This window comes from Pan troglodytes, chromosome 2, assembly GCF_028858775.2.
Source record: "Pan troglodytes isolate AG18354 chromosome 2, NHGRI_mPanTro3-v2.0_pri, whole genome shotgun sequence".
NCBI classification, from domain to species: Eukaryota; Metazoa; Chordata; class Mammalia; order Primates; family Hominidae; genus Pan; species Pan troglodytes.
The window spans coordinates 182,216,587-182,244,267 of NC_086015.1; the positions used below are offsets into that span (position 1 = coordinate 182,216,587).

The window sequence follows — 27,681 nt, forward strand, 5'->3', positions numbered from 1 at the left end:
ACCCTTTAATCCAAAAATTCTACTTGTAAGAATTATCCTAAGAAAATATTAAGAATTTTCACACTGAGATTTAATAGCAATATGTTTATCTCAGCAGTGATTATAAAAGCAAAAATTTAGGATTAAAGAAAATATGGTAATGAATGCAATGGAAAACTATGCCGTTGCTAAATATAATAATGCTATAGAAAACTCTTATGCTATTAAGTAAACTATGAATATCCCAAACTAGGATCCCATTTCTATTTTAAAGAAGTCATACATATGAAGAGACTAGAATGAAATCTGCAAAAGTGTTGGTGACATTACTGATCATTTCATTTTCTTCTTTTTACATTACTGACCTCATAAGCTGGACCCTTAGTTCGTTAACTTTATGCTTTTCACTTCCACTATAATAATATATAGGTAATACTTTTCTCAAAATGCTGCTTTCACTGCATCCTACAAGTGTTAATATATTTTCATTACTGTTTCGTTGTAAGAATTTTTAATTTCCAGTATAATTGTTTCTTTGAACCATGAGTTATTTAGAAGTGTTTTTAAATTCCCAAACAAATGGAAATTTTGTTTGCTTTTCTATTTTTGTTGTTGACATCTCATTTCATTGTACTCTGGTCAGAGAACATAATCTATCCTAAAATTTATTTTTCTGACATTAATACAGCTATCCCAGCTTCTTTCATTTCAGATGGATTTCTTTCATCCAATTTAACATTTTTTGGACTTTGGTAATTTTACATTTATTATAATTACTAATATATGTTTAGACTTTTATTAATCATAAGGAATTGTGCTTTTTTTTTTTTGCTTTTTTTTTTTTTGAGACAGAGTCTTGCTCTGTCACCCAGACTGGAATGCAGTGGTATAATCTCAGCTCACTGTAGCCTCCACCTCCCAGATTCAAGCGATTCTCCTGCCTCAGCCTCCCAAGTAGCTGGGATTACAGGTGTATGCCACCATGCCCAGCTAATTTTGTATTTTCAGTAGACACGGGGTTTCACCGTGTTGGCCAGGCTGGTCTCGAACTCCTGACCTCAGATGATCCACCTACCTCAGCCTCCCAAAGTGCTGGGATTACAGGCACGAGCCACAGGCGCCTGGCCTGAATTGTGCTTTCTATATGTCCTTTTTTTAGTAGGCTTCTCTGGCTTTTCAGTTAGCTCTGTTTTCTATTTGTTTCACTGTTCAAGTAAATGACCTCTGCTGGCATGTGCATGAATCAGAGGCTGAAGTAGAGGGGAGGGTGAGGGACTACTCAGCCCACTTTCCCTGCTGAAGACAATCAGAAAATGCAGAATTTATTCCTATAAATCAGTGTTTGTGAACTAAATGTGTATATCAGAAGCATCAAGCAAGCATTTTCAAAACAGACATATGTCTGGGTCCTACTCCAAATTTATTCATTGAAAATCTCTAAGTCATGGTTCAGGCATTTTGTAAAAGCTCCTTGGGTAATTCTGTTTCACTAGCCTGGTTAAAAAACACTACTTTAGAATCTTTTCCTTAACATGGTACAACTTTAAACCAAGTAGCCCATTTTTATCATGTCTTTTACATTTCTCAGCTGGAAATATAAACAAACATAAGGGGACAAAGATAAGAGATCCTAAAACACAGACTATAGTGTAAAACCAAAATAAATAATATATTATTTACAATAATAAAGTAAATAAATGAGACCTGAAATACACACCAGCCTGAAAGGCCGCCACTAGACTAATTCAATAAAACACTGACTAACTCCAAATTCTCAGGGCTATCTATTATCATTAAAAGAAATAAAAACAAAGGAGACTAGGTACAGAATGTACCCAAGGTATGTGGAAACAGACAAGATACCTGAATTATTCTGTACTGTATACATATTTCTCCTGTTAGGCATCATCTTAAACTCATTCCCTTCTTTCCTGGCCCGCCGTTGACCCAGCTCTGAGGATTCCCTGGAGAAAAGAAGTTTAAAAAAGAGTGAGTCTTCTAAACAAGAATCCCTTTCTACTCTTTTTCTTTAAAGACAGTCAATCTCACATAACACTGTGGCCTCAGAGAAAATGGCAATACCTACGAGAATGAGTTACTCTGAGCTTCCGCCAGCCGCAGCCTCTTGGCATGATTCTTCCCTTGATAGTGAGCCTGAGCCACAGCTGGGGAACTGAAGGAGGCATCACAGAGCTTACAGTAATCATTCTCCGTGGCCAGGATCACTCGGCCTCCTGGCTTAAAGGAGCCCATCTGACATCAAAGACACAAGAAGAAACAAGGTTAAAAAAAATACAGAGTTTCCTCCTTCTCCTCAAAGGTCTTTCTAAGAGCTGAAAAACAACCAAAGGATATGGCATGACCACAAGCATTAAGCTTCATCAAGAAAATAATTCATTCCAGGAAAACAAAAAGGCTGGGAGATACTTAATCATGGTTTTGCATTATAATCACTTAGGTACCAAATTAGTGAATGGCTAGTTGCTGTTGCCACTGAAGACATTTTTTAAGAGTTTAAAAACCTTAGATTTAAGACAGTAAGTCATGGGTAAAATAGGTAAGGCCTAAAATCACATTACGGGAAACAGTAAAGTCTGCAGAATCCATCGATAAGCATTTAGTGACTGTTAACTCTTTATCAGGGTTGCTGTCTAGTCCAGAAGGGATACATAGTCATATATTTTTTTAAAAAGAGCCCCTGTCCACAAAGAGTCTACAAACTAGCTACAGATATAATCCGGAAAAAAATAAAAATAAGTAGCAAATCCAGACAACTGTATTCAGGTTGTGGAATAACATGTTAAAGAGAGCCTAACAGATTGCCCAGAGGATAGTAGGCACTCAGTAAATATTAGGTTAACAAAAAAAAATGACACACTAAGTTTTGGCCAGAAGAGAATAATATAGTACATGATAAAGATTCTGGAAACCACATATATCAGGAACAGTTGCAGAAAATAGCATCATTTCACTTGGAAGGGAAGTTTTTTCTGGGGTATGCTCTGAAGAAAGGCTTAGGCTGCCTGCCCGGGAGGGTGGAGCCCACTGAAAACAGCCCCCACTGGGGGTAGCTATTCAATTCTAGAGCAGCCTTCAGAAACCAGTGACAGGAAAACTACGCAGCTTGAACATCTCTCTGGGTATCTTCTTGTTCTCTGATTTGGTTTTTTATATATCTCATTTTCCCCACAAATCCATGAGAAGGAAGAACAGCCAGAATTGCTACCCACACTTTTAAATACTAAAAACTAACACTCAGAAAAGTAAAATGATACAAGCTGGTTAAAAGCAAAGGTCTAAGATCAAAAGAAATTCTTGGGCTGGGCACGGTGGCTCATGCCTGTAGTCCCAGCACTTTGGGAGGCCGAGGCAGGTGGATCACCTGAGGTCAGGAGTTCGAGACCAGCCTGGCCAACATGACAAAACCCTGTCTCTACTAAAATAACAAAAATTAGCTGGGCATGGTGGCAGGCACCTGTAATCCCAGCTACTCAGGAGGCTGAGGCAAGAGAATTGCTTGAAACCCAGGAGGCGGAGGTTGCAGTGAGCCCAGCACACCATTGCACTCCAGCCTGAGCAACAAGAGCAAAACTCCATCTCAAAAAAAAAAAAAAAAAGAAAGAAATTCTTGCTCCACCACTTTACAAAACCTGTAACACCATGGAAAGTTACTTAGCTCATCTAAGCTTCTAATAAACTTCAGTGAGGCTGAAACTGCTGACCTGTGGACACCAATTTGAGTAATATGGCCAATACCTCTAAGTCGCTGCAAGCATTAAATGACGTCAGAGCCTGGGACTAAAATGAAGCAAGTGAGACACTTGCCTTGGGCTCAGAATTTAATGGAGCATCAAAAAAAACTCAGCAATCAAGATTAATAATACTTTCATGGAATTTTTTAAATTACATTTTCTTTTTATTTTTTTGAGATAGTCTTGCTCTGTCGCCCAGACTGGAATGCAGTGGCACAATCTTGGCACACTGCAACCTCCACCTCCCGGGTTCAAGTGATTCTTGTGCCTCACCCTCCCAAGTACCTGAAACTACAGGCACACACCACCACACCCAGCTTAAAAAATTAAATTTAATGCAAAAAATTAAGGATGAATAAAATACCAAAATTTTACATTCAGAATCAGTAACAACACTGCCACACCAAGTCATATTGCAGCCTGGGGCAAAAGGAAAATCAGTAATACTTATTTTAAGTTTTTAATGTTTTGTTCACCACTATTTTAAATCAATTTTACATTTCTAAAATATTGTATTAAATATCTATCTTTATTACTGAGTTTTTTGGCTCCTTCTTAAATTTTATGCCCAAGTTTAGTGCATCCATCACCTCACCGTAGTCCCAGCCCTGACTGAAACAACGTATGAAACCTGCTCAGCACAGTGCCTGGCACGATATGTACTCTATTATAACTATTATTACTTATGACCACTGTATTGTTTTTATGGACATATAACACTTCAAAGACAGATTAAGAGTAGACTCCATGTTTCAGAGGCTAGTAAGGTACAGGAATATCTTGCCTAAAGCACCTGTTCTATCTTCCAAAGAGCAAAAGAACTTGGTTTTCAAGTCTGTTTCATGATAGCAAGGTCCAAAACATGTTTACACAGGCTCTCTGAATAGAGGTAAGTAATAAGCAATCTCAAACACCTAATTTTGCAACTGGAAGACAAAATCTGAAATAAATGGGATGAACTGCAATAAAGGAACACGTTTGAAAATCTCTCTTTTCATTTTGGGGTTAGCCTAGACATTCAGGATCATTTAGCCCAGAATTTCTTTTTTTTTTTTTTGAGACAGAGTCTCGCACTGTTGCCCAGGCTGGAGTGCAGTGGTGCAATCTCGGCTCACTGCAAGCTCCGCCTCCCAGGTTCGCACCTTTCTCCTGCCTCAGCCTCCCGAGTAGCTGGGACTACAGGTGCCCGCCACCACGCCTGGCTAATTTTCTGTATTTTTAATTGGGACAGGGTTCCACCGTGTTAGTCATGATGGTCTCGATCTCTTGACCTCGTGATTCGCCCGTCTCAGCCTCCCAAAGTGCTGGGATTACAGGCGTGAGTGACCGCACCCAGCCTATTTAGCCCAGAATTTTAAGAAATGTATAAAGACTCACGTAACAATAGCCTGCATTAAATCCAGCACTGTAGTTCAAGGAGTTAAAAGTACCAAGCAGCATCTTTCAGGATTATTTTCCCAACTGTACCCTAATGGACACATGGACGACAAATGTCATCTATAACCATTTGTGCATACTACAGCTTCCACCCTAATGCTGCTTCACCCTGACACACATGTCTCACCTGCGGAGGGACTGGAACAACTGGAGTAGCTGCAGGCTCGACCACATTGCTCATTCTAGCAGGAGGAGGACAGCTATTTGCTGCATAGTAATTTCGGAGTTTCTTACCATGATTTTTACCCTAGAAATAAAAATAAAATGAGTACAGCAGTCCCCCCTTATCTGCAGTTTCAGCAATTTCAGTTAGCTATGGTCAACTGTGGTCCAAAAATATTAAGATATTTTGAGAGAGAGACCACATTCACATAATTTCCATGACAGTATATTTTTATAATTGTTCTTTTTACTAATTAATTATTGTTGTTATTCTCTTACTAGCCCAATTTATAAATTAAACTTTCTCATGGGTTATGTATGTACAGGAAAAAAAAAACGCATATAGAAGAGTTCAGAAATATCACGGTTTTAGGCTTCTACTAGGGGTCTTGATATCTCCTACGGATAAAAAAAAAAAAAAAACGAAAACTGTAATCACCATGAGAAAGTGTGTCAAACTGAGTTAATCAATGTATTTACTTAATCACTTAAAAAAAAAAAGAAAAAAACAATACTAACTACATTTTATTCCTTCATACATACACAACCCTGGGGGTAAACAGACTACTATAGTGCTAGATTTGATTGCTAGATCTTGAAGTAAAAGAGCCTACTCTTTGGCTCTAACAGAACAATTAAATTTATCTGGGAAAGACAAGAGAACACAGCCAAAGGAAATTAATTTCCTGTATGTTTCTTAAAAAGTACCACATTGGCTGGGTGTGGTGGCTCATGCCTGTATCTCAGCACTTTGGGAGGCCAAGGAGGGTGGATCACCTGAGGTCAGGAGTTCGAGACCAGCCTGACCAACATGGTGAAACCCCATCTCTACTAAAAATACAAAAATTAGCTGAGCATGGTGGCACATGCCTGTAATCCCAGCTACTCGGGAGGCTGAGGCAGGAGAACCACTTTAACCTGGGAGGCGGAGGTTGCAGTGAGCGGAAATCACACCACTGCACTCCAGCTGGGTGACAAAGTTAGACTCTGTTTCAAAAAAAAAAAAAAAAAACCTCTCCCTCTCCCTCTCCCTCTCCCTCTCCCTCCCCCTCCCCACGGCCTCCCTCTGATGCCGATCCGAGGCTAGACTGTGCCGCCGCCATCTCGGCTCACTGCAAACTCCCTGCCTGATTCTCCTGCCTCAGCCTGCCGAGTGCCTGCGATTGCAGGCGCGCGCTGCCACGCCTGACTGGTTTTCGTATTTTTTGGTGGAGACGGGGTTTCGCCGTGTTGGCCGGGCTGGTCTCCGGCTCCTGACCGCGAGTGATCTGCCAGCCTCGGCCTCCCGAGGTGCCGGGATTGCAGACGGAGTCTCGCTCACTCAGTGCTCAATGTTGCCCAGGCTGGACTGCAGTGGCGTGATCTTGGCTTGCTACAACCTCCACCTCCCAGCCGCCTGCCTTGGCCTCCCAAAGTGCCAACAGTGCTGCCTCTGCCCGGCTGCCACCCCGTCTAGGAAGTGAGGAGCATCTCTGCCTGGCCGCCCATCGTCTGGGATGTGAGGAGCCCCTCTGCCCAGCTGCCCAGTCTGGGAAGTGAGGAGCGCCTCTTCCCGGCCGTCATCCTGTCTGGGAAGTGAGGAGCATCTCTGCCCAGCCACCCGTCTGGGATGTGGGGAGCACCTCTGCCCCGCCGCCCCGTCTGAGATGTGAAGAGCACCTCTGCCCGGCTGCGACCCCGTCTGGGAACTGAGGAGTGTGTCTGCCCCGCCGCCACCCCGTCTGGGAGGTGAGGAGCATCTCTGACCGGACACCCCATCTGAGAAGTGAGGAGCCCCTCTGCCCCACAGCCGCCCTGTCTGGGAAGTGAGGAGCCCCTCCACCTGGCAGCCGCCCCGTCTGGGAAGTGAGGAGCGTCTCCGCCGGGCAGCCACCCCGTCCAGGAGGTGGGGGGCAGCCCCCACCCGGCCGCCACACCGTCTGGGAGGTGGGAGGGCGCCTCTGCCCGGCCGCCCCGTCTGGGAAGTGAGGAGCCCCTCTGCCCGGCCGCCACCCCGTCTGGGAGGTGTACCCAACAGCTCATTGAGAACGGGCCACGATGACGATGGCGGTTTTGTCGAATAGAAAAGGGGGAAGTGTGGGGAAAGGAAAGAGAGATCAGATTGTTACTGTGTCTGTGTAGAAAGAAGTAGACATAGGAGACTCCATTTTGTTCTGTACTAAGAAAAATTCTTCTGCCTTGGGCTGCTGTTAATCTATAACCTTACCCCCAACCCCGTGCTCTCTGAAACGTGCTGTGTCCACTAAGGGTTAAATGGATTAAGGGCAGTGCAAGATGTGCTTTGTTAAACAGATGCTTGAAGGCAGCATACTCGTTAAGAGTCATCACCACTCCCTAATCTCAAGTACCCAGAGACACAAACACTGCGGAAGGCGGAAGGCGGCAGGGCCCTCTGCCTAGGAAACCAGAGACCTTTGTTCACATGTTTATCTGCTGACCTTCCCTCCACTATTGTCCTATGACCCTGCCAAATCCCCCTCTCCGAGAAACGCCCAAGAATGATCAATAAATACTAAAAAAAGTAAAAAAAAAAAAAAAAAAAGGAAAGAAAGAAAAGAATATGGGATTTTAGAAAAAAAAAAAAGTATCAAATTTTCCAGTGACTTATGTCCTCACCCAACTTCTTGCCATTTATATGCCACAGATAAATATGAATTTCATGACACTCTGATCTAATGTACTTTATAAGTTAGTAATGAAATGGATAATCCAATTATTCTTTTAAAATTGCCCTTACAGAGTATCTTTTTACTTACAAAGGATGTTCATTGCATTTATTCATTTGCTGCTCACAAAAATCTTGTAAGAGGAATTTGTTAATATTGTCCATTTATGACAGCCAAGGAACTGCGATCCAGAGACTGTAAGGAGCTTGCCCCCAGCTCCCTTCTCAAGGGCTAAATAGCACAGCCAAAGCCTGAGACAGGTCTTCCAAATCAAAGAATGGCCCTTTTCCACTATAGCATGATGGCTTCAAGATGCACTAAGAACCTCTACTAACATGAACTTGCCTTTCTCATCACGTTTTATTAGTCACATGATTATATTCCTTGAACTCACACAAACTAGTGGCAAGGGTCAATAGTACAAAAAGCATTCTACATAAGGGTAAAACAGTATATTATTCTTTAAACTGCATTGTAAAACTCAAACCTGCAGGCAAACATTTCTTCACCATCTATTTATATGCTAAGCCCTAGAAATAAACTAAGGACTAGCACATAGAGGAGGAGACAGATACATAAGCAGCTAAATAGAGTAATGAACTAAGATCCATCTTCTCCTCACTTCAATACCCTAAAGGTGCTTTTACCATGGTCACAGTGAACTCCAGAGTCAAATCCAGTGGTCACATATGTGCCTTCATCTTACTAGAACTCAAAGTAGCATGACACAGTTCATTTCCTTCTTGAAACATTCCTCCTACTATCATCTATACTCCTTCCCTCCCCACCTCTCCTCCTCTATCAGACCTCTAAACTCTACAATGTCCAAGGACCCACCCTTAGCCCTCTTTTATTCTCTGACTCTAGTTTATTCTACCCAGACCTATAGCTTTCAAATACCATGAGTAAGTTGGTGACTCCCCAAATCATCAATCTCCATCTTTGATCTTCAGAACCATATATCCAACTTCCTCCTGGTCATCCATACTTTCACATCTTAAGAGGCATATCCAACTTAAAATAACTTTTGATTCCTCCACCATAGAACTTTCTCATCACCACCACCACTAGTCATCCACAGTAGGTAAATGGCGCCACCATCCACAAAGTTACCCAAGAAAAGCCAAGGGGTCCTTTTCCTGATTCCATCCTTCCCTAAGCCCAACACATTCAACCCATCAGCAAGTCTTGTCATTCAAAATACATCCCACATCACTCCACTTCTCTCCATGGATACTACAAATACCACAGTAATCCAAGGTACCAACATTTTTCATTTGCAGTAGGTAACAGTGGTCATTTGCAGTAGGTAACAACTCCTAATTGGTCTCTGCTGTTAATCTTGTCCTCCTAGAATTCTCCTCATTATAAACCCAAGTAATAATTCTTGACATGAATCAGTTCCATGTGACTCCCTCACATAAAACTCTTCCAATGGCTTTCTGCTATACTTAAAATTGACAAATCTTACCTATAAGGCCCTACACGATCTGGCCCCGTCTAACTGACAAATCTCACCTATAAGGCCCTACATGTTCTGGCCCCATCTAATTGACAAATCTTACCTATAAGGCCCTACATGATCTGGCCCCGTCTATCTCTTGGGTCTTATGTCAGACAGCACTCCTTCCTTTCCCCTGCTCATTATGCTCCTGGCTCACTAGGCTGCATGTGCTCCTTAAACATGCCAAGCTCAGGCTAGCTCCAAGGCCTTTGTACTTAACTGTTCCTTTTGCCTAGAATGTACCTCTTGCAGATCTCTGTATGGATTGCTCCTTCTAATCTTTCAAGTCTCAACTCAAACTGGACCTCACTCACTCTCAAGTGTCACAACCATTCCCACTCTCCACACCACACACACTCCATCATATTACCACACTGTCCGGTTTTATTTTATCTTAGTACCACTAATCACTATCTAAAATAATAGAGTTTGTTGACTTGTTTTTTTTCTCTTTCCTCCACTCTGTAATGTAGACTCCTTGAAAATGAGGACCTCATCTGTCTTGTTTACTGTTCTAATCCCAATGCCTAGAATAGTTTCCAGAATATAGCAAGCAAGCAATAAATAACTGTTGGATAAATGAACCAAGTATTATAATGAAGATAATAAACTGCTAGGAGAACACAAAGAAGGAATTTCTTACTCCTGCCTGAATGTATCACGGAAGACTTCCCTGAAAAGGGGGCCACTGACTCATCTTTTTAAATGAGCAAATGTTTACAGGGGAGGTAAGCAATACGGGAAAAGAAAACTGTGCACCAAGAAAATAGCATGAACAAAAGCCCAGCCTTCTGTGTTGAGGGGCTACAAGAAGAGATAACGGTCTTCTAGATCCTTTGGAGGAGAGGCAAAAATTGAAATACACAGGGGGCTCATTCTTAATGCCTTTGCCCATGATAAAGAACTTGGACTTCAGAGGCAGCAGGGAGCCTCTGAGGAACTTTAAGCAAAGCAGTGCATGACCTGATTGTATTTGATAAAGATGAGCATCAGGGTAGCAGACCAAAGCTGGAAGCTGGGAAGATACACAGAGGAGAGTCAAGGACAAAATCCTAGACACTACAACATAGAGTCTAGTAGAGAATGAAGATCCAGAAAATGAGATTGAGAAGGTCTAGCCAAAAAGTAAGATAAAAATCAGACAGTATGTTATCATAGAAGCCCACAACCAAACTGGAGTTCAAGAGTGTGGTCAGGATGAAGACAGACTCTCAGGAATGATCTGAATGTGGATGGTATTTAAAGCTATGGAGCCAAAAACTATCACCTAGACAGAGTGGAGACAGATAACAGCTTGCAAAATGGGCCTCAAGCAAGATAATGGCTGGATAAAGGAGAAAGACGCAGGAACTATGAAGAAGGTAAGAACAAGTAATAGCATATTGAATAAGAGGGTAGAAGGGAGGTGGACCGCAGGGTAGATGGAAATATTTATGAAAAAATTTTAAAGGTGTGGGGAGGAAAAAAGGCTTTGGGGAAGAAGATAGAGTCAACAATCTCAATCTCAATATGAGATTGAGACAACCGAAAGACATCTTAATGAATCCAAGAGATAGTGCAATGTGTGGCTTAGTGACAGCAACTGGAGACAGACAAATTCCTAGGCAGACAGGGATGGGTCCCTGTGAAACCCAACCTTCATGCCAAAGACAGTTTAAAGACTGAAAACTGAGCTGCCAGTTCCAGGTGGAGTCCACAACCAGAGTGAGAACTTCCTCGATGCCTTTTAGGCAATCAAATGGTGCTTTTTCCAAGCCCACCTGTGAACCAATCAGCACACACTCCCCCATTCTGAGCCCATAAAAATCCCAGACTCAACCCCAGAGATGGCAAACCTCTTTTGGGTCCCCTCTCACACAGAGGGCTAATCACTCTTGGGCCCCCTCTCTGCTGAGAGCTTTCCTTCTGTTGCTCAATGAAATTCTTCTCCACCCTATTCACTCTCCAGCGTCCATGTACCTTATTCCTCTTATTCCTCTTATTCCTCTTGGTCGCGGGACAAGAACCCAGAATAGGCCAACCTGTAACACACACCCATTCACTGAGCTGCAGGTGGTGGGACCGACTGAGCTGTAACATGCCACTGTTCGCCAAGCTGCAGGTGGCAGGAACAATACAAAGCTGCAACATTTCTTGGGAGGTCAAATCTTGGGACTCCCCGGATGAGAGCTGTAACACCCCTTGGGACTCTGCCATTACTGACATCTCTGAGTTTTTGGGCACCACCCACATTCCCCTCATCTAGACAACGACACCCAATGCAGAAGCTGCTGGCAACACACCCAGTGGAGCCATGGGCTGAGTGCAGATCCCTCAGCGGGCGCAGGATCCAGGCCAAGGCACAAGCCGAGCACAGCCTGCCAGGCTGAGTGGGCGGAGTGAGCTCGGTGGAATGAGGCCCCAGGCAGAGGACACAGCACCCACAGAGATTTCCGGCTGGTGAAGCAGCACCAAAGGAATCCTTACACTGCAACCCTCCCTCCCGCTCACTGAGCAACGGGGAAAAAAAGCCAGTGTGCCATTTCCTCCCGCTTGCTGAACTACAAAAGCTGCAACATTAGCACTAAGGAAGTCAAGGCTAAGAAGGTTTAGAAATCTTCTAAAAACAGGTGAGAATTTGAATCTACAACTCTAGCAGAAGACAACAGGGTTAAATAGTTACTGACTACCCTCTATGTTCTGGCAACCATTCTAAGAAAAGGAGATAAAACAGTGAACAAAGGCAAAGTCTCTGCCCTCAAGAAGCTTTTCTAGGGGACATAAACAGAATATATACATGTACATATATATATATATATATATATATATATATATATATATATATACACATACACAACCAAAGAAAAAAGAGTTACTGACAACTGCTCTGCAAAAAATAAAACAGGATGATATAACAGATAATGGACAGGGAGAGAGTGGGGTGGGCCGACAAGGCTTCTCTGGGGAGATACATGTCAGCTAAAAGCTGAAGCATGAGATGGCTCCAGCCATGCAATGTAGAGAAAGGGGGAAGAGCTGGGCATCAAGAGACCCACTTGCTGTGTTAAGTCTGAGATCCCTTTCAGATGTCCAAAGAGAGACCAACCTGGAGTTTACGAACGAGGTCAGGTTACAGATAGAATCTGAGGAGTTATCAGTGTGTAGGTGGAATTTAAAACCATGGAACTAGGGCCAGGCACAGTGGTTCATGCCTATAATCCCAGCACTTTGGGAGGCTGAGGCAGAAGGATCACTTGAGTCTAAGACTTTGAGACCAAACTGGGCAAAATGACAAAACCCCATCTCTAAAAAAAGAAAAATGAGCCGGGCATGGTGGTGCAAACCTATGGTCCCAGCTGCTGGGAGCACTGAGATGGAAGGATCAGTTAAACCCAGAAGGTTGAGGTTGCAGTGAGCCATAACTGCAACACTACACTCCAGCTGGGTGACAAAGTGAGACCCTGTCTCAAAAAATAAAATAAAATACAAGATGGCCAAATAGGAACAGCTCTGGTCTGCAGCTCCCAGCGTGATCAATGCAGCAGACGGGTGATATCCGCATTTTGAACTGAGGTACCTGGTTCATCTCACTGGGACTGGTTGTACAGTGAATGCAGCCCACGGAGGACGAACTGAAGCAGGGTGGGGTGTTGCCTCAACTGGGAAGCCAAGAGGTCAAGGGATTGCCCTTTCCTAGCCAAGAGAAGCCGTGATGGACTGCACCTGGAAAAACAGGACACTTCTGCCCAGATACTGCGCTTTTCCCAAGGTCTTAGCAACCGGAAAACAAGGAGATACTCTCCTGTGCCTGGCTTAGCAGGACCCACATCCACGGAGCCTCGCTCACTGCTAGCGCAGCAGTCTGAGATCAAACTGCAAGGCAGCAGCCTGGCTGGGGGAGGGGCCTCAGCCATTGCTGAGGCTTGAGTAGGTAAACAAAGTGGCTGGGAAGTTCGAACTGGGCGGAGCCCACCACAGCTCAACAAGGCCTACTGCCTCCAGACTCCGCCTCAGTGGGCAGGGCTTAGCTGAACAAAAGGCAGCAGACAACTTCTGCAGAGTTCAATGTCCCTTTCTGACAGCTCTGAAGAGAGCAGTGGTTCTCCCAACATGGTGTTTGAGCTCTGAGAATGGACAGACTGCCTCTTCAAGTGGCTCCTTGACCTCCATGTAGCCTAACTGGGAGACACGTCCCAGTAAGGGCCAACAGTCACCTCATATAGATGGGTGCCCCTCTGGGATGCAGATTCCGGAGGAAGGATCAGGCAGCAATATTTGCTGTTCTGCAATATTTGCTGTTCTGCAGCCTCTGCTGGTGATACCCAGGCAAACCGGGTCTGGAGTGGACCTCCAGCAAACTCCAACAGACCTGCAGCTGAGGGACCTATTAGAAGGAAAACTAACAAACAGAAAGGAATAGCATCAACATCAACAAAAAGAACGTCTACACCAAAACCCCATCTGTAAGTCACCAACATCAAAGACCAAAGGTAGATAAAACCAAAAAGATGGGGAGAAACCAGAGCAGAAAAACTGAAAATTCTAAAAATCAGAGTGCCTCTTCTCCAAAGGATCACAGTTCCTCACCAGCAATGGAACAAAGCTGGACGAAGAATGACTTTGACGAGGTGACAGAAGTAGACTTCAGAAGGTCAGTAATAACAAACTTCTCCAAGCTAAAGGAGCATGTTCGAACCCATCGCAAGGAAGCTAAAAACCTTGAAAAAAGGTTAGATGAATGGCTAACTAGAATAAACACTGTAGAGTAGACCTTAAATGACTGATGGAGCTGAAAACCATGGCATGGGAACTTCGTGACACATGCACAAGCTTCAATAGCCAATTCGATCTAGTGGAAGAAAGGGTATCAGTGATTGAAGATCAAATTAATTAATGAAATAAAGCAAGAAGACATGGTTAGAAAAAAAGAGTAAAAACAAATGAACAAAGCCTCCAAGAAATATGGGACTATGTGAAAAGACCAAATCTACATCTGATTGGTGTACCTGAAAGTGATAGGGAGAATGGAACCAAGTTGGAAAACACTCTTCAGGATATTATCCAGGAGAACTTCCCCAACCTAGCAAGGCAGGCCAACATTCAAATTCAGGAAATACAGGGAATGCCACAAAGATACTCCTTGGGAAGAGCAACCCCAAGACATGTAATTGTCACATTCACCATGGTTGAAATGAAGGAAAAAATGTTAAGGGCAGCCAGAGAGAAAGGTCGAGTTACCCACAAAGGGAAACCCATCAGACTAACAGTGGATCTCTCGGCAGAAACCCTACAAGCCAGAAAAGAGTGGGGGCCAATATTCAACTTCCTTAAAGAAAAGAATTTTCAACCCAGAATTTCATATCCAGCCAAACTAAGCTTCATAAGTGAAGGAGAAATGAAATCCTTTACAGACAAGCAAATGCTGAGAGATTTTGTCACCACCAGGCCTGCCTTACAAGAGTTCCTGAAGGAAGCACTAAACATAGAAAGAAACAACTGGTAACAACCACTGCAAAAACTGCCAAATTATAAAGACCATCAATGCTATGAAAAAACTGCATCAATTAATGGGCAAAACAACCAGCAAACATCATGACAGGATCAAATTCACACATAACAATATTAACCTTAAATGTAAATGGGCTAAATGCCCCAATTAAAAGACACAGACGGGCAAATTGGATAAAGAGTCACGACCCATCAGTGTGCTGTATTCAGGAGACCCATCTCATGTGCAAAGACACACAGAGGCTCAAAATAAAGGGATGGAGGAAGATCTACCAAGAAAATGGAAAGCAAAAAAAAAAAAAGCAGGGGTTACAATCCTACTCTCCGATAAAACAGACTTTAAATCAACAAAGATCAAAAGAGACAAAGAAGGCCATCACATAATGGTAAAGGGATCAATTCAATGAGAAGAGCTAACTATCCTAAATATATATGCACCCAATGCAGGAGCACCCAGATTCATAAAGCAAGTCCTCAGAGACCTACAAAGAGACTTAGACTCCCACACAATAATAATAGAAGACTTTAACATCCCACTGTCAATATTAGACAGATTAATGAGACAGAAGGTTAACAAGCATATACAGGACTTGAACTCAGCTCTGCACCAAGCAGACCTAATAGACATCTACAGAACTCTCCACCCCAAATCAACAGAATATACATTCTTCTCAGCACCACATCACACTTATTCTAAAATTGACCACATAATTGGAAGTAAAGTATTCCTCAGCAAATGTAAAAGAACAGAAATCACAACAAACTGCATCTCAGATCACAGTGCAATCAAATTAGAACTCAGGATTAAGAAACTCACTCAAAACTGCACAACTACATGGAAACTGAACAACTTGCTCCTGAATGACTACTGGGTAAATAACGAAATGAAGGCAGAAATAAAGATGTTCTTTGAAACAAATGAGAACAAAAACTCAACGTACCAGAGTCTCTGGGACACATTTAAAGCAGTGTGTAGAGGGAAATTTATAGCACTAAATGCCCACAAGAGAAAGCAGGAAAGATCTAAAATTGACACCCTAACATTACAATTAAAAGAACTAGAGAAGTAAGAGCAAACAAATTCAAAGGCTAGCAGAAGGCAACAAATAACAAGATCAGAGCAGAACTGAAAGAGATAGACACACAAAAATCCCTTCAAAAAATCACTGAATCCAGGAGCTGTTTTTTTTAAAAGATCAACAAAATTGAGAGACCACTAGCAAGACTAATAAAGAAGAAAAGAGAGAAGAATCAAATAGATGCAATAAAAAATGATAAAGGGGATGTCACCACCGATCCCACAGAAATACAAACTACCATCAGTGAATACTATAAACACCTCTACGCAAACAAACTAGAAAATCTAGAAGAAATGGATAAACTCCTGGGCACATACACCCTCCCAAGACTAATCCAGGAAGAAGTTGAATCTCTGAATAGACCAGTAACAGGCTCTGAAATTGAGGCAATAATTAATAGCCTACCAATCAAAAAAAGTCCAGGGCCAGACAGATTCACAGCCGAATTCTACCAGAGGTACAAAGAGGAGCTGGTACCATTCCTTCTGAAACTATTCCAATCAATAAAAAGAGGGAACTCATTTTATGAGGCCAACATCATCCTGACACCAAAGCCTGGCAGAGATACAACAAAAACAAGAGAACTTTAGACCAATATCCCTGATAAACATCAATGCGAAAATCCTCAATAAAATACTGGCAAACCGAATCGAGCAGCGTATCAAAAAGCTTATCCACCATGATCAGGTCAGCTTCATCCCTGGGATGCAAGGCTGGTTCAACATACAAAAATCAAAAAACATAATCCATCACATAAACAGAACCAATGACAAAAACCACATGATTATCTCAATAGATGCAGAAAAGGCCTTTGACAAAACTCAACAGCCTTCATGCCAAAAACTCTCAATAAGTTAGGTATTGATGGAATGTTATCTCAAAATAATAAGAGCTATTTATGACAAACCCACAACCAATATCACATTGAATGGGCAAAAACTGGAAGCATTCTCTTTGAAAACCGGCACAAGACAAGGATGCCCTCTCTCACCACTCCTATTCAACATAGTGTTGGAAGTTCTGGCCAGGGCAATCAGGCAAGAGAAAGAAATAAAGGGTATTCAATTAGGAAAAGAGGAAGTCAAATTGTCCCTGCTTGCAGATGACATGATTGTATATTTAGAAAACCCCATCGTCTCAGCCCAAAATCTCCTTAAGCTGATAAGCAACATCAGCAAAGTCTCAAGATACAAAATCAATGTGCAAAAATCACAAGCACTCCTATACACCAATAACAGACAAACAGCCAAATCATGAGTGAACTCCCATTCACAATTGCTACGAAAACAATAAAATACCTAGGAATTCAACTTACAAGGGATGTGAAGGACCTGTTCAAAGAGAGCTACAAACCACTGCTTAAGGAAATAAAAGAGGACACAAACAAATGGAAGAACATTCCATGCTCATGAACAGGAAGAATCAATATTGTGAAAATAGCCATACTGCCCAAGGTAATTTATAGATTCAATGCCATCCCCATCAAGCTACCAATGACTTTCTTCACAGAATTGGAAAAAACTACTTTAAAGTTCATATAGAACCAAAAAAAGAGCCCACATTGCCAAGACAATCCTAAGCCAAAAGAACAAAGCTGGAGGCATCATGCTACCTGACTTCAAACTATACTACAAGGCTACAGTAACCAAAACAGCATGGTACTGGTACCAAAACAGACATATAGACCAATGGAAAAGAACAGGCCTCAGAAATAACACCACACATCTACAACCATCTGATCTTTGACAAACCTGACAAAAACAAGAAATGGGGAAAGGATTCCCTATTTAATAAATGGTGCTGGGAAAACTGGCTAGCCATATGTAGAAAGCTGAAACTGGATCCCTTCCTTACTCCTTATACAAAAATTAATTCAAGATGGATTAAAGACTTAAATATTAGACCTAAAACCATAAAAATCCTAGAAGAAACCCTAGGCAATACCATTCAGCACATAGGCATGGGCACAGACTTCATGACTAAAATACCAAAAGCAATGGCAACAAAAGCCAAAATAGACAAATGGGACCTAATTAAACTAAAGAGCTTCTGCACAGCAAAAGAAACTACCATCAGAGTGAACAGGCAACCTACAGAATGGGAGAAAATTTCCGCAATCTCCCCATCTGACAAAGGGCAAATATCCAGAATCTATAAAGAACTCAAATTTACAAGAAAAAAACAAAGAACCCCATCAAAAAGTGGGCAAAGGATATGAGGATATGAGCAGACACTTCTCAAAAGATGACATCTATGCAGCCAACAGATACATGGAAAAATGCTCATCATCATTCGTCGTCAGAGAAATGAAAATCAAAACCACAATGAAGATTCACACCAGTTAGAATGGCAATCATTAAAAAGTCAGGAAACAACAAATGCTGGAGAGGATGTGGAGAAATAGGAACGCTTTACACTGTTGGTGGGAGTGTAAATTAGTTCAACCACTGTGGAAGACAGTGTGGCAATCCCTTAAGGATCTAGAACTAGAAATACCATTTGACCCAGCAATCCCCATTACTAGGTATATACTCAAAGGATTATAAATCATACTACTATAAAGACACATGCACACATATGTTTATTGTGGCACTATTCACAATAGCAAAGACTTGGAACCAACCCGAATGTCCATCAATGATAGACTGGATGAAGAAAATGTGGTGGCCGGGCACGGTGGCTCACGCCTGTAATCCCAGCACTTTGGGAGGCCAAGGCAGGAGGATCACAAGGTCAGGAGATTGAGAACATCCTGGCTAACATGGTGAAACCCTGTCTCTACTAAAACTACAAAAAATTAGCCGGGCTTGGTTGCAGGTGCTTGTAGTCCCAGCTACTTGGGAGGCTGAGGCAGGAGAATGGTGTGAACCCAGGAGGCGGAGCTTGCAGTGAGCCAAGATTGCACCACCACACTCCCGCCTGGACGAAAGAGCAAGACTCTGTCTCAAAAAAAAAAAAAAAAAGAAAATGTGACACATATACACCATGGAATACTATGCAGCCATAAAAAAGGATGAGTTCATGTCCTTTGCAGGGACATGGATGGAGCTGGAAACCATCATTCTCAGCAAACTATCACAAGGACAGAAAACCAAATACCTTATGTTCTCACTCATACGTGGGAATTGAACAAGGATATCACTTGGACACAGGGCAGGGAACATCACACACTAGGGCCTGTCAGGGGGTGGGGGACTAGGGGAGGGATAGCATTAGGAGATATACCTAATGTAAATGACGAGTTGATGGGTGCAGCAAACCAACATGGCACATGTATACCTATGTATCAAACCTGCACGTTGTGCACATGTACCCCAGAACTTAAAGTATAATAAAAAATAATAATAATAAATAAAATTAAATAAAACCATGAAACTAGGTAAGTTACCTAGACGACTCGGTGATAGAGAGCAAAGGACAAACCTCTAAGACACTACAATATCAAGTGTGGCAAAGAATCCAAAAATAAGATTGAGAATGCCCATGAAATAAGATAAAAACCAGACAAGTGCAGTGTCATAGAAGTCTGGAACAAAGTGGCTCAAAAGAAGAGTCTAGTTAAGTACATTATGACCCAGGAACTATAGTTCTAGCTATTACCAAACAGAAACATACATAGGAGATAACCATAAGGATGCTCCTAGAAGTATTGTTTGTAACAGCAAAAAAGGTGGAAACAATGTAAGTGACCACCTACAGGACAATAGTTAAACTGTAGATTATTCATACAGAGGAACACTACACAGTAGTGAAAGTAAACACTCTAGGGCCATGCATGGAAACATGAATCGGTCTCATAACAAAATACTGAATAAAAAGAGCAAATTGCAAAACAAGATATGTAAGAATAATTTTTAATATAGGGTCTAAAAATATAAAAAACAACACTATATGCTTATATAAGGAAACATACATGTAGCAAATATACAAAAACAATGTGTGGTAACAATAAACATCAATCCAGTATAGTGGCTACATCTAGGGGCATAGGATAGGGATACAATTGGGAAGAGATATATGGGGACTTCAGCTGAATTAATAATTTTTACTCCTTAAGCTAGATGGCAAATACAAATGTTTATTATATTTTTGGTACCTTATACCTGAAGGACTTCATAATCATTCAACACAACAATAACCAAAAAAGGGAGTAGTTCATCAGGTCAAAAGCTGCTGTGAATAAAGTCAGGAGAGAGAAGTGATACTTGGATTTGCAAAGACAGAGGTCACAACTGGCCTAGGTAAGAATCACTTCAGTAGAACAGTGAGAGATAAAGGTCATGTGAATGGTTTAACTAGGAAAACACCCAGTACAGGCAACTATGCAGAAGAGCTCTATGACAGGGAGCAGAGAAATCCGGCATGCAGCTAGACAGAGAAATGGGATCATTTCTCTTTGAAATATGGATTTTAGAGGCTTGCCTGTATGACAACAGGAAGAAGTCACTAAAAGCAGAAGAACAGCTGATATAGGAGCTGAAGAGCATGACTACAGGAACACAGTCCATGAAAAGGCAGAAGAGGTACCCAGTACTAGTGGAGGGGTCAAGGTTAGATAGTATCAGGTATTTTATTTCCAAAGCAGCATCCCCAGTAGTATTCAAGCAGATATTGCATCCACAACATAATGATACTAATGGCAACTAAGAAAAGTATGCAAATTTGCAGGGAAAATAGCAGACAGGAGGCAGGACTAACTAGCAGCTCCCACTCAGATGGACAGAGCAGTGTGTGGAGACCCATATCATGAAATTTTGCTCCAAGAACTACAGCAGGAACATACCAGGAAAGCGGAGGGTATTCACAGGCCCTTTGAAGGAGGCGGATTGCCACTGCAGACTCCACGGGACAGCTGAGGAACTGAGTCGGCCTGCTTTCTCAGCTGGGAGGCTTGTGGTCTGGGGCAAATTCTCAGCCCTGCCCACCAGCTGCCTGGAAATGAACTCAGTGCTACAGATGAGGCACAGTGGGAGGCAGACCAGCCTTTAGGGCTGTGGGATGCATGGGAGCTGGGTGAGGCCTGTAACAGCCAGCTTTCCCCCAATTCCCTGGTGACCTGTGTGACACAGCAGAGGCAGCCATAATCCCCCTGGGAACATAACTCCATTGGCCCATTCACACCCCTATTCCCCATAGCAGCTGCAGCAAGCCCCACCCAAGGAGAGACTGACCTCAGACATGCCTAACCCTGCCCCAACCCGATGGTCTTCTCTACCCACACTGGTAGCCGAAGACAAAGGACATAAGCTCTTGGGAGCTCTGGGGCCCCACCCACCGCGTGATCATCTCTGTACTACCATAGCTGATGCACTCTTGAAAGCACCACCTCCTGGCTGGAGACCAACCAACACAAAACCAGCACACTTAACAAAAATACAACCAAGGACCCTCACTGAGTCCACTTCACTCCCCAGCTACCTCCACCAGAGCAGGTGCTGGTATCCACAGCTGACAGACATGAAGATGAATCATATCACAGGACTCACTGCAGACACTCCCCAGTACCAACCCAGAGCCCGGTAGCTCCAGTAGGTGGCTAGATCCAGAAGAAAAATAACAATTATTGCAGTTCAGCTCTCAGTAAGCCCCATCCTAGAGGAAAGGTGAGAGCACCACATCAGGGGAGCACCCTGTGGGACAAAAGAATCTGAAGAGCAGCCTCTGAGTCCCAGATCTTCCCTCTGACATAGTCTACCCAAATGAGGAAGAACCACAAAAATAATTCTTGTGACATGACAAAACAAGGTTCTTTAACACCCCCAAAAGATCACCCTAGCTCACCAGCAGTGGATCCAAACCAAGGTGAAATATCTGAATTGCCAGAAAAAGAATTCACAAGGTCAACTACTAATCCAATCAAGGAGGCACCAGGCCAAGCGTGGTGGCTCATGCCTGTAATCCCAGCACTTTGGGAGGCTGAGGCAGGCAGATCACCTGAGGTCAGGAGTTCAAGACCAGCCTGACCAACATGGTGAAACCCACTCTCTACTAAAAATACAAAAAAAAAAAATAGCCGGATGTGGTGGTGCTCACCTATAGTCTCAGCTACTCAGGAGGCTGAAGCAGGAGAATCACTTCAGTCCGGGAGGCAAAGGTTGCAGTGAGCTGAGATCATGTGACTGCACTCCAGCCTGGGTGACAAAGTAAGACTCAGTCTCAAAAAAAAAAAAAAGGAGGCACCAGAGAAAGGTGAAGTCCAACTTAAATAAATCAAAAAATAATACAGGTATGAATGGAAAATTTTCAGTGAAATAGATAGCATAAATAAAAAACAATCACAACTTCTGGAAATGAAGGACACGCTCAGAGAAATGCAAAATGCACTGAAAAGTCTCAGCAATAGAATCGGACAAGTAGAAGAACTTCAGAGCTCAAAGATAAGGCTTTTGAATTAACCCAAATCGATAAAGACAAAGAAAAAAGAATTTTTAAAAAATGAACAAAGCCTCGAAGAAGTTTGAGATTATGATAAACGACCAAACCTAAGAATAATTGCTGTTCCTGAGGAAGAAGAGAAATCTAAAAGTTTGCAAAACATATTTGAGGGAATAATTGAGGAAAACTTCCTCAGCCTTGCTAGAGATCTAGACATCCGAATACAAGAAGCTCAAAGAACACCTAGGAAATTCATTGCAAAAAGATCATCGCCTAGGCATACAGTCATCAGGTTACCTAAAGTCAAGATGAAAGAAAGAATCTTAAGAGCTGTGAGGCAAAAGCATCAGGTAACCTATAAAGGAAAACCTATCAGATTAACAGCAGATTTCTCAGCCGAAACCCTACAAGCTAGAAGGGACTGGGGTCCTATCTTTAGCCTTCTTAAACAAAACAATTATCAGCCAAGAACTTTGTATCCAGTGAAACTAAGCTGCATAAATGAAGGAAAGATACTGTCTTTGTCAGACAAAAAACTTCTGAGAGAATTTGCCACTACCAAGCCAGCACTACAAGAACTACTAAAAGGAGTTCTAAATCTTGAAACAAATCCTCCAAATACACAAAAATAGGAAATCCTTAAAGCATAAATCTCACAGGACCTATAAAATAACACAATGGAAAAAAACCCAAGGTATTCAGGCAAAAAAAAAAAAAAAAAAAACAGCACAATGAACAAAATAGTACTTCACATGTCAATATGTCAATATTAACATTGAATGCAAATTGCCTAAATTCTCCACTTAAAAGATTCCAAATGGCAAAACGGATAAGAATTCACCAACCAAGTATCTGCTATTTTCAAGAGACTCATGTGATACATAAGTACTCACATAAACTTAAGGTAACGGGGTGAAAAAAGATATTCTATGCAAATGGACAACAAAAGTGAGCAGGAGTAGCTATTCTTATTTGAGACAAAACAAACTTCAAAGCAACAGCAGTTAAAAAAGACAAAGAGGGACATAATACAATAATAAAAGGACTAGTCCAAAAGGAAAACATCACAATCCTAAATATATATGCACCTAATACTGGAGCTTCCAAACTTATAAAACAATTACTACTAGACCTAACAAATGAGACAGACAGCAATACAATAATTGTGGGGGACTTCAATACTCCACTGATAGCACTAGACAGGTCTTTAAGACAGAAAGTCAACAAAGAAACAATAAACTATACGTTACAACAAATGCACTTCACAGATATTTACAGAGGATCCTACCCAACAACTGCAGAATATACATTCTATTCATCAGCACATGGAACATTCTTCAAGATAGACCATATGATAGCCACAAAACAAGTCTCAACAAATTTAAGAAAATCGAACTTATAGCAAGTACTTTCTCAGACCACAGTGGAATAAAATTGGAAATCAACTCCAAAAGAAACCCTCAAAACCATGCAAATACATGGAAATTAAATAACCTGCTCCTGAATGATTGTTGGGTCAACAATAAAATCAAGATGGAAATTAAAAAATTATTTGAACTGAACGATAATAGTGACACAACCTATGAAAACCTCTGTGATACAGCAAAGGCAGTGCTAAGAGGAAAGTTCATAGCATTAACTGCCTACATCAAAAAGTTTGAAAGGGGCTGGGCATGGTTGCTCATGCCTGTAATCCCAGCACTTTGGGAGGCCAAGGCAGGCGAATCACGAGGTCAAGAGATCAAGACCATCCTGGCTAACATGGTGAAACCACGTCTCTACTAAAAATACAAAAAATTAGCCGGGGGTGGTGGTGGGCGCCTGTAGTCTCAGCTACTCGGGAGGCTGAGGCAGGAGAATGGCATGAACCTGGGAGGCAGAGCTGGCAGTAAGACAAGATCGCGCCACTGCACTCTAGTCTGGGCGACAGAGCAAGACTCCGTCTCAAAAAAAAAAAAAAAAAAAAGCCAAGCCTAAAAGAACACAAATAGACAATGTAAGGTCACACCTCACAGAACTGGAGAAACAAAACAATCCAAACCCAAACCCAGCAGAAGAAAAGAAATAGTCAAGATCAGAACAGAACTAAATGAAATTGAAACAAAAAAAATACAAAAGATTAAGTGAAACAAAAGGTTGGTTTTTGGACAAGATAAATAAAACTGATAAACGATTATTGAGGTTAGCCAAGAAAATAAGAGAGAAAATCCAAATAAGCTCAATTAGAAATGAAATGGGAGATATTACAACGAATACCACAGAAATACAAAAAATCATTCAAGGCTATTATGAACACCTTTATGTGCATAAACTAGAAAACCTAAAGGATATGGGTAGAAATATACAACCCTCCTAGATTAAACCAAGAATACATAGAAACTGAACAGACCAATAACAAGCAGCAAGATTGCAATGGTAATTAAAAAGTTACCAACAAAAAAAAAAAGTCCAAGACCAGAAAGATGCACAGCTGAATTCTATCAGACATTCAAAGAAGAACTGGTGCCAATCCTACTGACACTACTCCAAAAGACAAAGAAAGAGGGAATCCTCCCAAAATCATTCTATGAAGTCCATATCACCCTAACACCAAAACCAGGAAAGGATATTCCAAAAAAAAGAACTACAGACCAATATCCCTGATGAACACAGATGCAAAAATCCTCAACAAAATACTAGCTAAGCAAATCCAACAGCATATCAAAAAGATAATCCACCATGATCAAGTGGGTTTCACACCAGGGATTTAGGGATGGTTTTACATCTAGGGATGGTTTAACATCCTCAAGTCAATAAATGTGATACACTACATAAACAGAATTAAAAACAAAAATCATACAATCACCTCAATAGACACAGAAAAAGCATTTGACAAAATCCAGCATCCCTTTATGGTTAAAACCCTCAGCAAAATCAGCATAGAAGAAACACACCTTAAGGTAATAAAAGCCATCTATGACAAACCCACAGCCAACATTACACTGAATGCGGAAAAGTTGAAAGCATTCCCCCTGAGAACTGGAACAAGACAAGGATGCCCACTTTCACCACTTCTATTCACCCTAGTACTGGAAGTCCTAGCCAGAGCAATCAGACAAGAGAAAGAAATAAAGGGCATCCAAATCAATAAAGAGGAAGTCAAACTGTCACTGTTTGCTAATGAAAATGATTGTGTATCTAGAAAATCCTAAAGACTTATCCAAAAAGCTTCTGGTACTGGTAAATGAATTCAGCAAAGTTTTAGGATACAAAATTAATATACACAAATCAGTAGCTCTGCTATACACCACTATACACCAACAGCTACCAAGCAGAGAATCAAATCAAGAACTCAGCCCCTTTTACAATACCTACAAAAAAATAAAATAAAATACATAGGAATATACTTAACCAAAGAGCTGAAAGACCTCTACAAAGAAAAGTACAAAACACTGCTGAAAGAAATAACAGATGACACAAACAAATGGAAACACAAACCATGCTCATGATGGGTAGAATCAATGTTGTGAAAATGACCATACTGCAAAAAGCAATTCACAAATTCAATGCAATTCCCATCAAAATACCATCATCAAATTCAATGCAATTCTCATCAAAATACCATCATCATTCTTCACAGAACTAGAAAAAAATTTATATGGAACCAAAAAAGAGCCTGCATAGCCAAAGCAAGACTAAGCAAAAAGAACAAATCTAGAGGTCTTACATTACCTGACTTCAAACTATAGCATACGGCTACAGTCACCAAAACAGCATGGTACTGGTATAAAAACAGGCATTTAGACCAACAAAACAGAATAGAGAACCCAGAAATAAAGCCAAATACTTACGGTCAACTGATCTTCAACAAAACAAACAAAAACATAAAGTGGGGAAAGGACACTCTATTGAACAAATGGTGCTGAGATAATTGGCAAGTCGCACGTAGAATAATGAAACTGGATCCTCATCTCTCACCTTATACAAAAATCAACTAGAGATGGATCAAAGACTTAAATCTAAAACCTGAAACCATAAAAATTCTAGAACATTGGAAAAACTCTTCTAGACATTGACTTAAGCAAAGACTTCAACAAGATAAAGATAAATAGATGAGATTTAATTAAACTAAAAAGCTGCTGCACAGCAAAAGAAATAATCAGCAGAGTAAACAGACAACCCATAGAGTAGGAGAAAATTTTTGCAATCTATACATCCAACAAAGAACTAATATCCAGTCTACAAGGAATTCAAACAAATCAGCAACAAAAAACAAACAATACCATCAAAAAGTGGCCTAAGGACATGAATAGACAATTCTCAAAAGAAGATATACAAATGGGCAATAAACATATGAAAAAAATGCTCAACATCACTAATTATCAGAGAAATGCAAATCAAAACTACAACATGATACCACCTTACTCCTGCAAGAATGGCCATAATCAAAAACTCAAAAAATAATAGATGTTGGCATGGATGTGGTCAAAAGGGAACACTTTTACACTATTGTTAGGAATGTAAAATAGTACAACCACCATGGAAAACAGTGTGGAGATTCCTTCCTTAAAGAACTAAAAGTAGATCTACCATTTGATCCAGCAATCCCTCTCCAGGGTATCTACCCACAGGAAAAGAAGTCATTACACGAAAAAGATACTTGTGCACACATTTATACCAGCACAATTTGCAACTGAAAAAATATGCCCATCAATCAACGTGTGGATAAAGAAAATGTGGCATATATTAATATATACTATGGAATACTAAGCCATAAAAAGGAACGAAATAATGGCATTTGCAGCAACCTAGGCCAGGCGCGGTGGCTCACACCTGTCATCCCAGCACTTTGAAAGGCCCAGGCGGGCGGATCACATGAGGTCAGGAGTTCAAGATCAGCCTGGCCAACATGGTGAAACCCCGTCTCTACTAAAAATACAAAAATTAGCCAGGCACAGTGGCGGGCATCTGTAATCCCAGCTACTCAGGAGACTAAGACAGGAGAATCGCTTGAGCCCAGGAGGCGGAGGTTGCAGTGAGCGGAGATTGTGCCACTGCACTCCAGCCTCGGTGACAGAGCAAGACTCTGTCTCAAAAAAATAAAATAAAATAAATCAAAATAAATAAAATTAGAATATAGGTATAGATATAGAATATCTATCGATATAAAATATATCTAGATATAAAATTCTATAGATATAAAATATATCTATAAAATATCTATATTCTATATAGAGATAATTTATATCTATAGATATAGA

At 41.4% G+C, this 27,681-nt stretch overlaps 1 protein-coding gene across 8 annotated transcripts in view; it reads right to left on the reverse strand.

Moving 5' to 3' along the window:
- The window catches only part of ZMAT3 (zinc finger matrin-type 3), a 54,674-nt gene that overhangs the window by 8,318 nt on the left and 18,675 nt on the right, over positions 1-27,681 (reverse strand). For 4 of the 8 annotated variants that reach the window (XM_009446885.4, XM_003310115.5, XM_001167395.6 and 1 more), the window contains 3 exons: positions 5,296-5,415; positions 2,066-2,232; positions 1,843-1,943 (listed from right to left, as the gene is read on the reverse strand). In XM_009446885.4, the coding sequence (XP_009445160.1) occupies positions 1,843-1,943; positions 2,066-2,232; positions 5,296-5,415 (388 nt within the window). The remainder of the gene's footprint in view (positions 1-1,842; positions 1,944-2,065; positions 2,233-5,295; positions 5,416-27,681) is intronic. The other 4 variants (XM_063807356.1, XM_063807357.1, XM_054681275.2 and 1 more) reach the window with 1 other exon arrangement.